Source organism: Talaromyces stipitatus, genomic scaffold (genome assembly GCF_000003125.1).
Source record: "Talaromyces stipitatus ATCC 10500 scf_1105507295541 genomic scaffold, whole genome shotgun sequence".
Taxonomy (NCBI): Eukaryota; Fungi; Ascomycota; class Eurotiomycetes; order Eurotiales; family Trichocomaceae; genus Talaromyces; species Talaromyces stipitatus.
The window spans coordinates 3,978,938-3,994,549 of NW_002990115.1; the positions used below are offsets into that span (position 1 = coordinate 3,978,938).

The 15,612-nt window shown below is 43.4% G+C and overlaps 5 protein-coding genes across 5 annotated transcripts; 3 read left to right on the forward strand and 2 right to left on the reverse strand.

Moving 5' to 3' along the window:
* Positions 1-178: 178 nt before the first annotated feature.
* TSTA_038080 (uncharacterized protein) lies at positions 179-1,312 on the forward strand (the record flags this gene model as incomplete). Its single annotated transcript, XM_002480986.1, has 4 exons — positions 179-407; positions 603-725; positions 789-925; positions 995-1,312. 4 exons carry the CDS (start codon positions 179-181, stop codon positions 1,310-1,312), a joined length of 807 nt encoding a protein of 268 aa, XP_002481031.1.
* Positions 1,313-1,511: 199 nt separating this feature from the next.
* On the reverse strand, positions 1,512-2,606 carry TSTA_038090 (uncharacterized protein; the record flags this gene model as incomplete). Its single annotated transcript, XM_002480987.1, has 3 exons — positions 1,512-2,006; positions 2,076-2,314; positions 2,378-2,606. 3 exons carry the CDS (start codon positions 2,604-2,606, stop codon positions 1,512-1,514), a joined length of 963 nt encoding a protein of 320 aa, XP_002481032.1.
* Positions 2,607-4,607: 2,001 nt separating this feature from the next.
* Positions 4,608-5,891, forward strand: TSTA_038100 (uncharacterized protein; the record flags this gene model as incomplete). The annotated part of the gene is made up of 2 exons (XM_002480988.1): positions 4,608-4,944; positions 5,491-5,891. 2 exons carry the CDS (start codon positions 4,608-4,610, stop codon positions 5,889-5,891), a joined length of 738 nt encoding a protein of 245 aa, XP_002481033.1.
* Positions 5,892-8,291: 2,400 nt separating this feature from the next.
* On the forward strand, positions 8,292-10,531 carry TSTA_038110 (phenylalanine ammonia-lyase, putative; the record flags this gene model as incomplete). The annotated part of the gene is made up of 4 exons (XM_002480989.1): positions 8,292-8,422; positions 8,479-8,585; positions 8,655-9,205; positions 9,263-10,531. 4 exons carry the CDS (start codon positions 8,292-8,294, stop codon positions 10,529-10,531), a joined length of 2,058 nt encoding a protein of 685 aa, XP_002481034.1.
* A 772-nt stretch (positions 10,532-11,303) lies between these two features.
* Positions 11,304-12,377, reverse strand: TSTA_038120 (uncharacterized protein; the record flags this gene model as incomplete). Its single annotated transcript, XM_002480990.1, has 2 exons — positions 11,304-12,065; positions 12,111-12,377. The coding sequence occupies 2 exons, from the start codon at positions 12,375-12,377 to the stop codon at positions 11,304-11,306; spliced, it is 1,029 nt and encodes a 342-aa protein (XP_002481035.1).
* Positions 12,378-15,612: the final 3,235 nt, after the last annotated feature.

The following is a 15,612-nucleotide window of genomic DNA, read 5'->3' on the forward strand; positions in this document are numbered from 1 at the left end:
TGGACGCTCGGCAGTGCCACTACTACGGCCGTAAACAGCAGTGATAGGATTTGTTATGAATGCAATTCAATCAGGGTTAGTTAATATCAAATAAAGTTGGAATAGATGCCTCCGCGTTCCGTAGTCACAAGGCCGGCCCGGTCTTGATGAATTGTAAATTCTTCAAAAATGCTCGAAAATGTCGGTATACGAAGACGGCTCAGTCATGTCGGAGCGTGTTCCGGATGCTAAAGCACGCACACTTACCTGCGAGTACTGCAGCTTGAGGCTACAAGATAAGAGGTGTGAACGTGTGCTAGTATACGGACTTGTCACCTTGATCATTCTGCTGCTTGCAAACATTCTGTTTCTCTTTGTGCAATACTCGGGCTTTCGATCTCTATCAAGTCCTGTTACGAACACTAGCAGTTTGTCGAATTTTCTATCTTGGAGTTGCATGCTTGTTGTGCTGATCGATACTAGCATCAATAGCGTACGAAAATGTGATTCATAGAACAGACAAGGACTGTATTGAACAACTGTCATCGTATAGTATGCCTATTCTTTTGACCTTTTGCTGTACGGATTTTCGATGGGCTAATTGTCTACACTTGCATCTTCAGCGCCTGCCTTCGATGCAGTCGAATATGTTGAAGCCGATCTCTATGATATGTACAGCATCGGAGACGAGTACCTTGGACCTCCAACAGCAGAAAGAGAGCAGAACTGGCGCGATCTATGGCAGCGTACGTTTTTGAAAGTTCCTCAGATATATTATCATATAATATCGTCTAATTATAGTATCGCAGACGAGGTTACCATGGTCCCCAAATGGGCCATGCCGATTTTGAATCGGTCGCATGTAGAACTATACGAGCAAGTAGAGTCGCAGAGTAACGAAGGATTCTCGGCCATGTTAAAGGTGTATCACCAGCTAGGATGCCTGGTAAAGTCATGCCCCAATTTTTTCCATCACAGCATTACTACGAATCTTGACTAATTACTCAAATGGCAGGATATAATACGGCAATATACCTGGATCCAAGCGGGTAGATATCCACCAGATTTGATTCCTCCGGAAATGCAGAAATCACCGGGAGAACTACGATCCAATATTGACAGATGCATTGACGATCTCCGTGTTAGCCTTATGTGCGCTGCTGATGTGACCCCGATCTTGATCACCAAGGATCGTGACTCATCCTCGGAGTATAAAGCTGAACTGAACAGCCATCACAAGTGTCGTAACTTTACGAAATTGCAGGATTGGACAAGAACACATGGTATTGAGCATTGGGAGAATGGTGGAGGGTTTCATGAACATGGGGAATAGACTTGTCTTCGATACAAAAAAGAGAAAATTGTATATATATTTGAAAGTGTACTTTTGATAATGAACGACCAAGATATAAGTATGTGCAAACAATATACTCAGAAAAAAGATATATTCTCTTTATCCCCCGACAGACATTTCTTGAATCTTCTAAAATAACATTCACTTCATCTGACAAACCGAGACTACCAATTTGCCCCTATTCATTGGTCTTATTGTTTTCTGCATTCAATATGGCGTTGTTGTGTTCCGCTACAGCCTCGGCATCTGCTTTCAGTTCCTCAGGACTCAACTTTTCTATAGAATTTTCATCAAGGTTCCCGGGATTTACACGGCCAAGGTCCTTGAAAGCTCGAATGAGAGGCTCATAGGGACTTCCAGGAGGGCAGTATGTATATCGGTCTAGTTGATGAGCCACTCCATGGTCTTCACCAGCCCGTGTGATGTTGATGGTTTTGTAACAGGCTGTCCGCTCTTGCACCCATTTCGACAATTTGTTCCAGTCCCGGCATTTGCGTACTTGTCCTTCACCAGTTAAGAATTCATCACCGTGGTCTTTGGTGAAATCCATCAAGTCGTCGGCTCGGCACATAATATCCTGGCGCAGAAGGTCAAGGCAATGTTCTATATGGTGATACGAGACTTTTGGTTTCTTTCCTATATGAGCGTCGTAGGTGAATGCATGGAGAAGAACCTAATCATTTACTATGTCAGTATCTCCCGACGTAGTTATGATTAGAAGGGAGCTTCTCCTTTGACTTACTGTGCAGTGAAGGGCGTGGTGTCCATGACTGACATACATGCCCTTATTAGCGTCCCATGGAAAGACCTTGGAACGCGGTAGACCAAGCTTGTCTGCTTCCTCGTGAGTGATGGCGACAAATCCCTCACTGATATCAATGGCATTCCACAAGGCGTCTTTTTCTTCATGCGTATGTTGATCATCACTGTATTCCGTTGCGTAGTGAAATGGGATTTCGAGTTCGTTCTCGGGGAGATGTGCTAGTTACATTTCAAGGTGACTATAAGCATTGAATCTTGTCTGCTTCACATGATAATACTTACCATACTGTGAATAGAACTTTGGTTTACAGACCACAAAGAGGAAGAGCTGGGCCACGTTTAACAGAACCGAGATAATCAAAAAACCTGAAACAAGCTTCGAGGCCTTGGAGAACTTGCGATCCACGATGGGACGACGAGGAGTCCCTGAGACCAGACCATCGTACTCTCCCTCATGGACAGACTCTGAGTCACGATCGTTCTCACGGTAGATATCTTCCTTGGAACTCATTATTCGAGTGAACAAGAGCGGATATACACTTTGGATCTCTCTTTGCGAAACAAAGATGTAATTTCACAATTCTAGGAGCGTGTTTAGGAAAAGCAGCCTGACGGAAAATGGGACTGCAGCATAAGAGGCAATGGCTTGACCTCTCACCCGTACTCGGAATCTTACTTGAATAGAGATCATCATCGTACGTTGTGTTGTCGCATGCATCGTATAATTAACAGCGTAAATATTACAATGTTTACATGTAATGATGATCAAGAAGCGTTACAATACATTAGTGTATTGGCTCACCGTAACCTTACCGTGTAAAACCAACTAGACCGTAAATGGTCCGAGCATTGATGGTAAGATACAGCTGACAATCCTCATAATGTAGTGTGAGCCATGGGCCAACAAATGCTGATATCTCTGTTGGTGCCAATTCTACTTTGTATGAACATGCAATGGTGGCTCATATGGCTCTCTCCCCGTTTAGTTGATTGGCACAGACGAACTGGGCATAATCCTAGAAGCTAGTACCAAATTATTACAAGCTTCCACTTCTTGCTTTGATGTCAAAACCACATGTCAATATGGAAGAAAAGCAGGAACGGCTTACGGAATGGAAGGCCAGCTGAAATCTATTACTGCCCTGGTGCTCAATGTCTCACTCACTGGTCGAGCACAGCCCGTTATGATGGCTTGGTTTATTCAGACCTAGTTGTGGTTGATGACTACGAATCCTCTTTTTATTCCTTAAGCAGGTCCGAACTAATGGAATTATCATAGTCCATAACCCCAATGATCCCATGACATTGAGTTTCAGGGATATGAGGATACCTTGAGAGATGAATGTGGATATGACATCCAAGTCCATCTAGAGCGAGGCTCATATCGGTTTATTCGTCTGGGAATTGAAGAGAAATAACGGCATGCCCTACGACTTCGGGTGAGTCTATGATCGTGTAGAAATCTAAATATATTCCAGATCCCCATGTTCAGCTATATCACTCACAAATCTATTTGTTTTCGTGGACCCAAGGGACGCAATTAACAGTTTTGAGGATGCAAAAATACGAATGGGGATAGAGAATCATGATGAGAGTGCTCAGCGCATGTATTGAAGTCCAGTTGTCTTGGTAATGATGTGATTGCCAGAAATATATTATCGACAGAAGCCGGCATTCTGTGGATAACTTCTCTATTCATAGATCGAACCCTAACATTAACAGCATGATATTGTACTTATTTTCCGTAGTTTCTATTGTGATAGTAGAGTTTAAAACTGCAAATTTGTATGCAAGATTTCGTTATATCTGGTAGAAAATAACGGGATCTGATGCTAATTCAAGAAGTTGAATCTAGCTTTGCTTTTCTTCGTTTAGGTGGAGAAAATGCTATGGAAAGCCATTATATAAGTAAGCAATCAGGTGTTTTCCAGTAATTAAGAACCCACTTAAATATGCTCAAAAATCTAACAAACTGGACTGCAGACCAAAAGGAGGCTCTGTTAAAAGTCGGAGTTGACTTGTATGATTTGTGAAGGATTCTTTTGCCCAATCTTTTGGATGGAATTCAGAGAGCTTCATATGATTTCGACTGCCTATCAGTGTCCTATCTTCAATCAACATCCGGTTTCACCTTCCGAGTCACCACAGCAAGTTCACCCTATGGATTGGAGACATCCCGCCGTGAGAACTATCGGATCTGGAGGGTAAATATACACATACTGCTTTTCTCATTCTTACCCGAAGGGTAACTAGAACAGAAAGCATTAGACTCCAGGCTCTCTTTTCACTACTATCTGGACAGATTGTCGTATGTGTCCCGGTGCCGTTCTTTGATACCTTGTTCCGACTAATCAATTATTTACAGTCCCATTTCACTGCTCTTGGTCTTCGACCAACGGAGATCATACTCACACTGTTGTCGGGACCGATATGTGGTATATTGTTTCAGCCATACTTTGGTGATTGGAGCGATCAGTGCAGTTCGCCATGGGGGAAAAGGAGACCATTTATCATGCTTGGAACTCTATTGCTCATAGCGTCTCTCATTTCCTTAGCTTTTCTTGATCGAATCATTTCCGTCCCACAGTTATCATCATCCCATACCATTGATCTGACGTTGTCCACGGTGTTTCTGACCTTTGCAATTTTCATTTCAGTTCAGGCGGTTCAAGTTGGATTACGTGCTCTTATCACTGACCGCGGGACCCCTACCGAACAAGCCGAATGCAATGCCTGGGCAGGCCGTCATACCAATTTTGCCTCTGTCCTCGGTACTGCTCCTGCAGCGATGATCTACACAAATGATGGTACAAATGGAATTGGCAGAAGAGCAGCATTCGCAAGCTCCAGTATATTCGTGGCTGTCTACTTGGCAGTGACAATTTCCATTGTATGTTGGTGCAATACGGAAGAGAATATCCGTTATGAGCAGCGTTCCTCTCATCGGTCATGTAAGAGCCATAGAGGAATTAGTGGCATATTGCAAACGTTGTTGTCAGAAAAGTCGGAACAGATCAGAAACATCTTTGCCGTGCAATTCTTCTCATGGCTCGGGTGGTTTCCCTTTTCATACTACGTTGTCAGGTATGTCGTCCTCAATATGGTAACAAGCATTGACAGATAATTGAATGATATATTCTGGGTTCTAGCTACGTGAATAGTCTAGGTAAAAAGTTTGCTCCTACGCAAGCTCTCAAAGATAGTCGTCTAACAGATCATAGATGAAAATGGAACACTTGGGAATGTAGTACCGTTCGTCTACGCTACAGTTTCACTCGTTGTAGCACTTCTATTACTGCACCAATATACAAAAATGGGAGTTGGTAAAGAAAGCATTTTCGGTCTACGCAGAATGTGGATGTTTTCTCACGGATTATTTACGATTACGATGATAGCAACCTTCGTGGTACATTCTGCCACTGGCACGATGATTCTCTTTGCTACAGTCGGAATTATTTGGGCATTGAATTGCCGAATTCCATATTCCCTTCTTGGCGACGAGCTATACGAGTCATCACCATTAGCAGAAAGACAAGGATTAGTCCATGGGGTGCACAATATCATGATCTGCCTGCCTCAAATCCTTGTCACGACGTTGATGGCTACAACATGGCTAATTGCCGAGGCCGAACGAGACTTTGGAGGCGTGGGTTGGTTTTTTCGTCTCGCCGGTCTGTCTGCGTTCGTAGCGTTGTATTTTACGACCAAGGTGCGCGAGCAAGACCACTATGACGCCGTGGGACTACCAGAAGCATATATTTTGGACGAAATCTCGTTATCAGCTGATCTACATTAACACTTATCTATGCTAGTCAATGCTTGCAAACGCATTTAGCCCAATAGTAGCCGTACTAGAACCGTTGATAAGCGTACTTTCTACTGTAATCAAGCTGAACCGAGAGCATGCTCGTTTTGGCCCCTGCATAAAGTAGCTTGTTCCTAATCAGCCGCTAAAGTGTGGAGGACCCGACAACTTAGCACGCTCCTAATCATAGCTTAAATCGCGACATCGGGGTCCAATTCTAATCAGATATCCAGAGGATTTCATGACAGCTTGTACCGTATCACACGAGCCCGATCTTGACGCTATTATTTTACCGTTTTGTTACCACAGATACATCCATACATAATACATATATCATACAAATAACTAGTGGATAAATGGAGATAATCTTTCGTTTTACAAGGCTTGCTGCATTGGCAGCCACGGCCAGGATATACATAAATGAGACTAGGCGATGGATTCAATTTCTTACCTTCTCTTAATCTGCAGGTTGGTTTCCGCTTTCGAAAACCAGCATGACGTTACTGGACGATGACCAACCAACTCCTGTACACACGTCTGGATCCGGTCAAACAGAGAATAATGCGTGTCTCTGACGTTTGTACAACCTGTTACCTAGGCATGCCGTAAGATTATAGCTCGAACCTTACATCTTGTAGCTGACTTGAACACCCTCCAACTACCGCTTCAAATCCAACTGCTTCAGTCCCGGCAGTAATAGGGAAGTAGAAGCAGAAATGATACTACAGCCAAGAGATTCTGCGATTCTAACACTCTGGAAGAGTACAAACCTGTTTAGGCAGGTAGTATACTAGGTGCAGAAGTAACAATATCATGCAGTTGTGGGCTGCTGTTCAAAATAGAGTTTGACAGAGGCCCGTGGATTGTGAATGAGACCAGCCATCAAGATGCGGCTGAAGTACCATACCTGGGCCTTACTTAGATTCCAAGATTGGGTAAAGAGTATTCCTCGGTTTGGGGACAGCTAGAATGTAGACATATTCTACATTGCCTGGAATGCGACAGCAGCGAGAAGGGTGGCGGATAAGAATGGAGCATAAGAATATAACCTTTATTTGGGGAATCTATTTGCCAGTGACATGGTCAGTAAGACGGCATCGTTGGGCGTCATGAATACAGATCCAGCTGAGTGAAGTGCATTCTATTCTCTAACCTTGGAACCCCTGAAGCCGTTGTGGGTTCAAATAGGTCTGCCTGACGAAGATGGACGGCTAGAGACTTTGACAGTTGAACCGATGCCAGAAAGTTAATAGAAAAATAACTCATCCCACTGGAAGATAGGTATCTCGCATTCAATATCCGATCTGCGATGATACCCAATAGAATGTAACCATACTAGGAGTTCTGGTCTCGTATATGATAACATGCTTCATGGTATGCTGGCATAGAAATCCGAGAAATACACGCAGCTGTAATCATTAAAGCTATATCAAAAAGAGTTTGTCCCTTTTTAATGCGGCTTACTTTACCTCAATTTCGTAAGATACGATAGATTAAGATACCACGTAAGTTGATTTCGGTTTGCTATTTCGTACAGTACCTTACATTGTTACTGTATTGAGTATAAAAGACGTATGAACTAGTCAGAGCCCACATATAACTGACAGAATTTTCTGATTGGTTATCCTATCTATGAATACAATCTACAAAGCCCTAATCTCGACTAAGCGCTTCCTTATGGTAAAGAGGTAAAGTCAACCACCAATGCGGCCTAAGGCTGCTTCAGAATGGATTTGTGTGCTGCCATCTTCAAATACCGATTGGCCGTATTATAGCCCAAATACTACCTAAGCTAACTTAATTATGCTGGTTGCATCGTTGCCTCTTGTGCTGCATGACTCTGGCCTTACCAGATATAGTTTGCAAACCGTTAACTAGCTGCCTATCTTGGTGTTGTGGAGGAACGTTGCTCGAAATACTAAAATTTGTTAGTTAATTCCCCAGATATACAATTTTTCCTCAGGCATGGGGGGCCAATTTCTCGTAAGAGTGAACGAAAACTTTGTTACAGGTCCCCAGAATTGAGAACATACCGTAAAACAGTTATTTGTAACGATCCCAACTGTTCCGCTATTATCGATGGAGCGAAACAACATGTACGCAACTGATTAGCCGAGACTGGAGAAAACACTTTACAAAAGCATAGTCGTATTTACAATAAGCAGCAAAGAAAAAACGCACTGTAAATGTCTATCGAGTCTGCAGTGGGTTTCCAACATTCCGTCTTGCATGTCGACTGGTGTTGGACTGACTTTCCCTTCTAGACGAATTAGTGTTTACTGTTTACCTGTTTGTTCTGAAGATATGCGCTACATTATACTCTACTTTTCATCATGAATATTCAATGACGACAAGAAGAAGAAAAGAGAACATTTGAAAAAACCAATCAAGATGCCAAACACTAGGAGTCATTTGGACGTAGTCCATGAATTCTGGAAAGTATTGAGAGAGCGAACCAAAGAGGGAACTTATGAGTTGGACGGAGATCATTTACACATTGCAGAAGTTGTTGCGACAGCACAGTAGGGAAATGAGTTCTAACTGATCCAGAAGATGTTACTGACATGCAAATTCTCAGACGAGACAGTATCCCTAAATTGAGTCAAGAACCGAAACTCAGCAAGGCATTGCAAGACAGCGTAAATGTGCTCTTTAGTCACTTGGAGCAGGGCTGGTACGTCTATGGTAGGTCTTCAGTTTCGTGTCTTCTGCGCAGAGTCGGTATGGTAGCTAATTAAACGTGCAATATCACAGGCGTCAATACTGGTTTTGGAGGTAGCGCGGATTCTCGCACAACTGAAGTGATTGACCTTCAAAAGTCATTGATGCAGCACACCCAAAGTGGGATACTCTCGTTCTCAGATCCCGAAAAGCTCCCAGGACATTCTATGCCCCCCGCATGGGTACGCGCAGCAATGGTGGTTAGGTGCAATGCCACTCTACGAGGACATTCCGCTGTTTCGTTCCCAACTATCAAGGCAATGGCCAACTTACTCGAATATAATCTCACTCCCGTCGTACCGTTGCGTGGATCAGTGTCGGCCTCCGGTGACCTCATGCCTCTATCATATGTCGCAGGTAGCCTTGAGGGTAATCCGGACGTCCTCCTCGAGAATAACGACAGAGTACTACCGTCACACCTTGCGCTACAGGAGGCAGGTTTGCACCCAATAGCTTTAGGCCCAAAGGAAGGACTGAGTTTGATCAATGGGACATCCTCGTCTGCCGGTCTGGGAGCTTTAGTAATTGGTGATGCCCACCTACTTGCTCTGCTGACACAGGTCTTAACTGCAGGAGCCGTGGAGGTGAGTCACAGTGGCTATCAATGGCGAGAAAAAGAATAACTAACGATAACAATCCAGGCCCTCCGTGGTTCATCCGAAAGCTTCCACCCATTTATAGCAAGATGCCGCCCGCATCCGGGCCAAATTGAGTGCTCGCGAAACATATTTTACTTTCTGCGCGGATCATATTTATCTCGAGATGTGTTAGAGCCAAAGAACCGTCGACGGGAAGACCTGGTTCAAGATCGTTATTCTCTAAGGAGTGCGCCGCAATGGATTGGTCCTCAGCTAGAAGACTTATTGCTTGCAGATCAGCAAATTCACATTGAACTCAATTCTTCCTGTGATAACCCGTTAGTGGATACGGAAGCCAACGATATCTACTATGGTTGTAATTTCCAAGCTGCAAGCGTTACGTCGGCTATGGAAAAGGTGCGCCTTGCATTACAAATGTTTGGTCGCATCTTGTTCTCACAAAGTACCGAGATGATAGATCCTCATCTTAGCGGTGGTCTACCAGCTAACCTTGCTGCTGATAACCCAAGTCTCTCGTTTACTATGAAGGGAGTAGATGTCAACATGGCAGCCTATATGGCAGAACTCTCATACCTCGCCAATCCAATGAGCTCTCATGTTCAGGCGGCGGAGATGCACAACCAGTCAGTCAACTCCATGGCGCTAGCCTCAGCGCGCATGAGTTTCGAGGCCGTGGAAATTCTTAAGAAAATGTGCGCATGTAGTGTGTTTGTTGTTTGCCAGGCCCTGGATCTCCGGTCACTACACATAAAATTTGTCGATGAAGCCGTGAAGGTGATTGCGTCAGTCACGGCCAGTTTATTTCCATCTGGGGAAGAGATTCAAGATCTCGATTCCCTTCAAAGAGCGTTGAAAGAGCACGTTGGACCCGCTTGGCTGTCAACCGGGAAACTCGATCTACATGTGCGCTGCAGTTTGCTCGTGAGCTCAGCAATATCACTTGTCGTCTCTCATGCAAAAGGTCCAGTGGCAAATCTTGTTCATTGGCAGACACAGGCCACAAAGGCAATATCTGATCTATGGGACGAGACATTCGAAGCATTCCGTGCGGCACCTCATACACCGAGTCTACTGGGCAAAGGTTCACGAATCCTGTACGATTTTGTTCGAAATACATTAAAAGTACCATTTCACGAGGGCTTTGTCGAGCATCCTACCATTCACAATAACATTCACGGTAATCGACCCAAGAAAACCATTGGTGGATGGATTTCCATTATCCATGCACGCATTGAAGACCGCTCTATCTATGATGGAATAATCCCTCTCGTCGAAGAAGGACTACTTTGTACAGGTACCAATGGAGCATAGAAACGACTAGACTACGTATTTAGACATTATTCAGCTCGGTGAATAATGGGGAAAAAAAAAACGTATAATGCTCCTGCATGAATGCTGTAGTGCTTTTAGTTTTCTCGTGTTCACTGTTCTTGACCTCTGGGTAGCTTAAATTTGCTAATCAGGATTACCAGCTAGGCTAGGAAGTTGCTTGCATGTCTCGGTGGCCCAATATAGTAATATGGTAACATATAGCTCAACGGGCAATGGTGATCATGTAGTGCGGGTTGTAGTTCCAACAGTTACTAGTCAGACTTATATGCTAGGTCCTAAAGAAACCCTAGGCACTTTTGCCGGCAGCTGACTCGTTCAGCATGAGGACATTATCCCCATAACTGAGATAATGGTTCCTATTTGGGTACAAAGGATTGCAAACCTTGATCCAGTTACAAGTACCTAGGTACCTAGTCATGAGAAAAATACGAGCCAAAACACGCATGGTTTCAATGCATCATGGTCCGAGAACAATTGTTCAATGGAGGTTCTGTAATTTAGCGTTCCAGCACCCTATGTGATATGTAGGTATTGTATAATACATGCATACTATGTATGATATACTACGTGCTGTATTGGTATTACAGTTACACTCGCTCCGCGCTAGTTCTATGGGGATTGTAGTTTAACGTGGTTTCCCAGTAAGTTTGTATTTAAGTTAGTTACTTATCTTTCAATTATATAATAAAATTCTCCTGATGTTTTAAACTACAATCTTGTATTTCAGAAGGCAATAATAGCATAAACTATCCTAGTTACCTTCGTTAGGGTGCTGTTTGTGTGGTTGCCATGCCAAATCAGCCGGTACTTCCAATTCTATGCCGCGGCTGGCAGCAAATTCTTCCAACCCGCTATGGTCTCCAAACGGAGTCAATATTCCTTCAGGGTCGAGCTCGATAATAGATCGATCCGGGTATTCAGACCACGGTGCCTTCTGTTGGATGGCATTCGTCTCCATCCAGTCAAAGATGTCTTCGAAGTTGCGGCATTTCTTAGTGGAAGCAAAGTTCAGGTTGACTCCAGGCCATCCTTTAAATTTCTGGCCTACCAGGACCTCCATATCTGCATGACACAAAATACTGCGCAAAACAGCGTATGTGCAATGCTGCAAATGATCCTCCCATTTGAGTGGCGTGTGTTTCATCTTCTCCCTCATATCTCCATAGTAACTGGGCCATGCTGTTTTTCGTAGCATATTCAAACAATGCAGTTGATGATAGAAATCCAAGACACCGTAATATACTCCTTCTCCAAATTCATTCGCAGGTGCTGGCCATACTGTAGCCGGATCATATCCCGCAGCACGAACCTCTTCAGCACTCAAAGCGATAGACTTTGTACTGGAGATTCTCTCCCAGGCTTCGTCTACCTCTGGTGACGGTGGTTGCTGAAATATGGATGGATTATCATCCCACCAGTAAAGGGTAAAGTTGTGATGATATTTAGATCGGTAAATATTAAGTCGGTCAAAGATGGGAGCTGTGTTGCTTGAGTCAGGAATGCCGTCTCGTATCTATAAGCATACATCCACATGAAGGTACTTACAGTAAGTGCTGACCTCCTTCTCTGTGCATCGGGATCCCCTATGTATGAGAATCATTGCAACCGTAGAGAAAAATAGGAAGATGTTTGCTATTGAAAGGCTCAGGATAAAGATGTAGCTGTTGAAAGATTTCCATGATTTGGTCTCATGTCTAATATACTTCAAAGCAGTATAGCGCTTGGGCTCGTGGACAAGGGAATGGTCTTCTCCCTCATCACTAAGGTATTGATACTGCGAGTTCTCTTTCTTGCGCCTCGCCCATCCAAGGTATGGAAATTGCATCTTCATGAAGATTTTGCGTCTTCAACGATTCACTGAGGACTTGTTCACGAGATTGAGCGAGAATTTTATCTCGGTTTCAGTATCAGATGTGGACCTAGAGTGTGAGGAGTAGATGGCATCAGTCATGTGTGTTAGGTCTTGGTCCTTGTTTTCCACCTCGGAGTTCTCGTCTCCGGCTCACCGACGAGAGACCAAGGTGCATCAGTTGTATAACAAGCAGTGCAAGGTAAGATACAGTTACAGCAACCTTTGTTACAAGTCTTCCTGGCCCCCATTGTTCCAAATACCGTAACGAAGCTATGGAAATCTGTACGAGTAATTTTCCCCCCAGAAGATCAGCAAATAGACTAAGCCATTATAGGATCCTACAGGGGGTTTTCGTGTCTTTCCCCTCGGTAGAATAGAATAACATGAGATATGTGATCTTGGAGCTTTGGCTCATCTTCCAGCATAATACTGAGTCAAGCTTGTGCTATATAAGGAAGCCAACCTGCCCTTCTCAATCTTCCCTTCCGACAAGAAAACAATCACAACATACAACTTTCGATCTTCATCATAAAATTTATCTATCTCCTTCCACAAAGGAACTTCCAATCAGTCAAAATGCGTTTCTTCCAGACTATTATCGCTCTTGTGGCTGCTTTGCCCCTGATTGCTGTTGCCGCCCCAGCTCCGGCCCCCGCTGCCAACCCTGAGGTTGATGCTCCTGCCCAAGTTGAGGGTGGCCCCAACTGCTAGATTGGTGAAATCACCTTATTCTATCACTGTGAGTTACTTTGAGTCTTATCAAGTGCTATTTTAAACAGTATGAATCTGAGATGTCAGGATCCAGAATGTGCGCCGTTGTTTACAATGAGAAGATGTCTTGATTGAGTTGGTATGGTTGGGGGGATGTGAGAAGTCAAGAGTTCTTGGAATACGATGGAATATGTCAATAGTCTCTTGTCTTTTTCCAAAGAGCAATAGTTATACTCCTGTGATGAATCACTTCATGAAGAACAAGAGAGATAATAACTGTGTCTGCGATCCTTTTGTGTGCTTTTCGCGATCATTATGTAGCTTACAACTCGTAATGGACAATTCCGCTCGTTTGACCAATACTTTCATTTCTATCTTTCTCCAGATCTCGTATGGCATAATAGAGCAGAACCTGTTCAAGATCAGTTGCAATAAACACATTTAGAAGTGATGCTTGTACCGGTTAAGAAATCTCCAGTGTTCGACTTTCATACTACAGTAGAATCTGGCTGTAAGAAAAGGATGCCTTTTCCATATCTATACTAATCTCAACTTTGATTACTTTATTATGAAACTAAAGAGCATCCTAATTATGAAGATCAAAGCTCCATTCGTTATAGCCAGGTTCTACTGTATGACAAACACATAGGTATCTTAATCTACATGACATGACTTTCTCCCTCAAACCTTTGGGTACTTCACGAAAGAAGACCCGAGTAGAACCTTTATGAAACCCATCATCTATTCACCTCCTGCTGCCGGCCGGTCGCTGACAACTAAACCTGAATATCGATGTGATGTTAACTCTCAGAAAGGTGTTGACACAGATGAAAGAGGAATTACCTCTCATCAATGCTGATGTTTGACTTCCCACGATAGCAACGGGCCATCAATGAGTGGCTGGTGTGTTGGAGAGTGCGTGCGTAGGTAAAACAGTGTTGAGACAAGAATATTCAGAGCCAGTAAAACTACCGCAAAAGAAAGAAGACAAACAAGCGTCGATGGCTGGCGGTGCTGATTATGATGTTTGAGAAATCCAGCATGCTTATGCTCATCTAAATCGGCCTCTTGGCTGACTGAGCCAGAGCCTGAGTGCATCAGATCTGTGTATTCCGACATTTTCTTCCACAGATTGATAACTATGAGTGCCTAAGAAAAAGAAATACTACATATAAAGAAGAGTCCTTTTTACACAGATCGACTAGGAAGAGTTCTTGGTTGTTGGGTTCGTCTGCTGAAGAATTCATGACGCTATGGGAGGATCCTGACCACTACTAACTAGGTACAGTACTACTAGTCGTCAGTACATTCACACCCCTTGTAAGATGGCTTACCAACTAATAGAAGACTAATAGAGGAGATATGCTACCACGAACCAACATTCCGTATAGGAGATGCACTGTAATTAGTGATATTAACATGTAGTTCAATTAAACATGTGAAATAATACTGATGTAACTTACACAGTGGATCTGCTGATCCTTCTGTAAATACACGCATCATTTCGTAACCTTGGAATCCGTGGATGTATTTCAACTTCAGTATTGATACGAACATACCCGGTAATACTGTTACTGTAACAAGTACGGAGATAATTCTCAGCCTTGTCTAGACTCATTTTGAGAATACTATGGTAGATACCGTCATACCGGTGATTTTCCTGGTACGTTTTTTATTCTCAAGTCATACTGCCAAGTAATACCTAATCTAATGAGAGATTACCTACTCTAAGAGGTAAAGTCTCTACACTATCAAGAAAATTAGTAGCAAAATATTGGCTGACAAATAAAAGCATTGATTACATGAACCCCTGTATGACTCAAGAATAAAGAACGTACATGTACGGATTGGGGAATGACTAGTTGTCTGCCCAGGTGGAGCCAGCGTCTAGGGGTGCATCTTCTTTGAGAAAAATTTCCATGCTAATCGTTATCCCCACGCCTCATTCTGTGGACTACTAACCACCAACTCAGGCAAAATTGTCTCAAGAAATGTTTCTAATAATCTGAATGGGAAAATAAAATCACCTGGCGGACTGTGTGTGTCGTAAGGTTTGGGTTAAGAAGGACAGGAAGAGGAGCTAGGCAGGAAAAGGCGAAAGCTCACTCCTGCTTGCCTTCGCAAGATGACTATACTCTGCGCACCTCCACTTTGGGATAATGGTCACATGTCAGCCTGCGTAGTTGATAACTACCTGGGCACGATCTTGCCTTTGATAGCATGTATAACCTCACTTACGATATGTTGCCTGAGGCAGGTTTGGTCAAGGCAAGACAATGGAATGACCATTCCTGAATCTTGGACATACACCACCACAATATCTGCGAAACTGCAGATTGCCGAAACTACTGGAGTTCTATTTGACGTTATCATTACTGTCTATTCTATGCTTTTCAGCAATGAAAGCTCGGCAGCAGACTATTCACGATTTTCCGTATCTGCCATATTATCAATCTATCTTCTCTTCCTTATATGGGCACGACGAAGCTATGAAAGT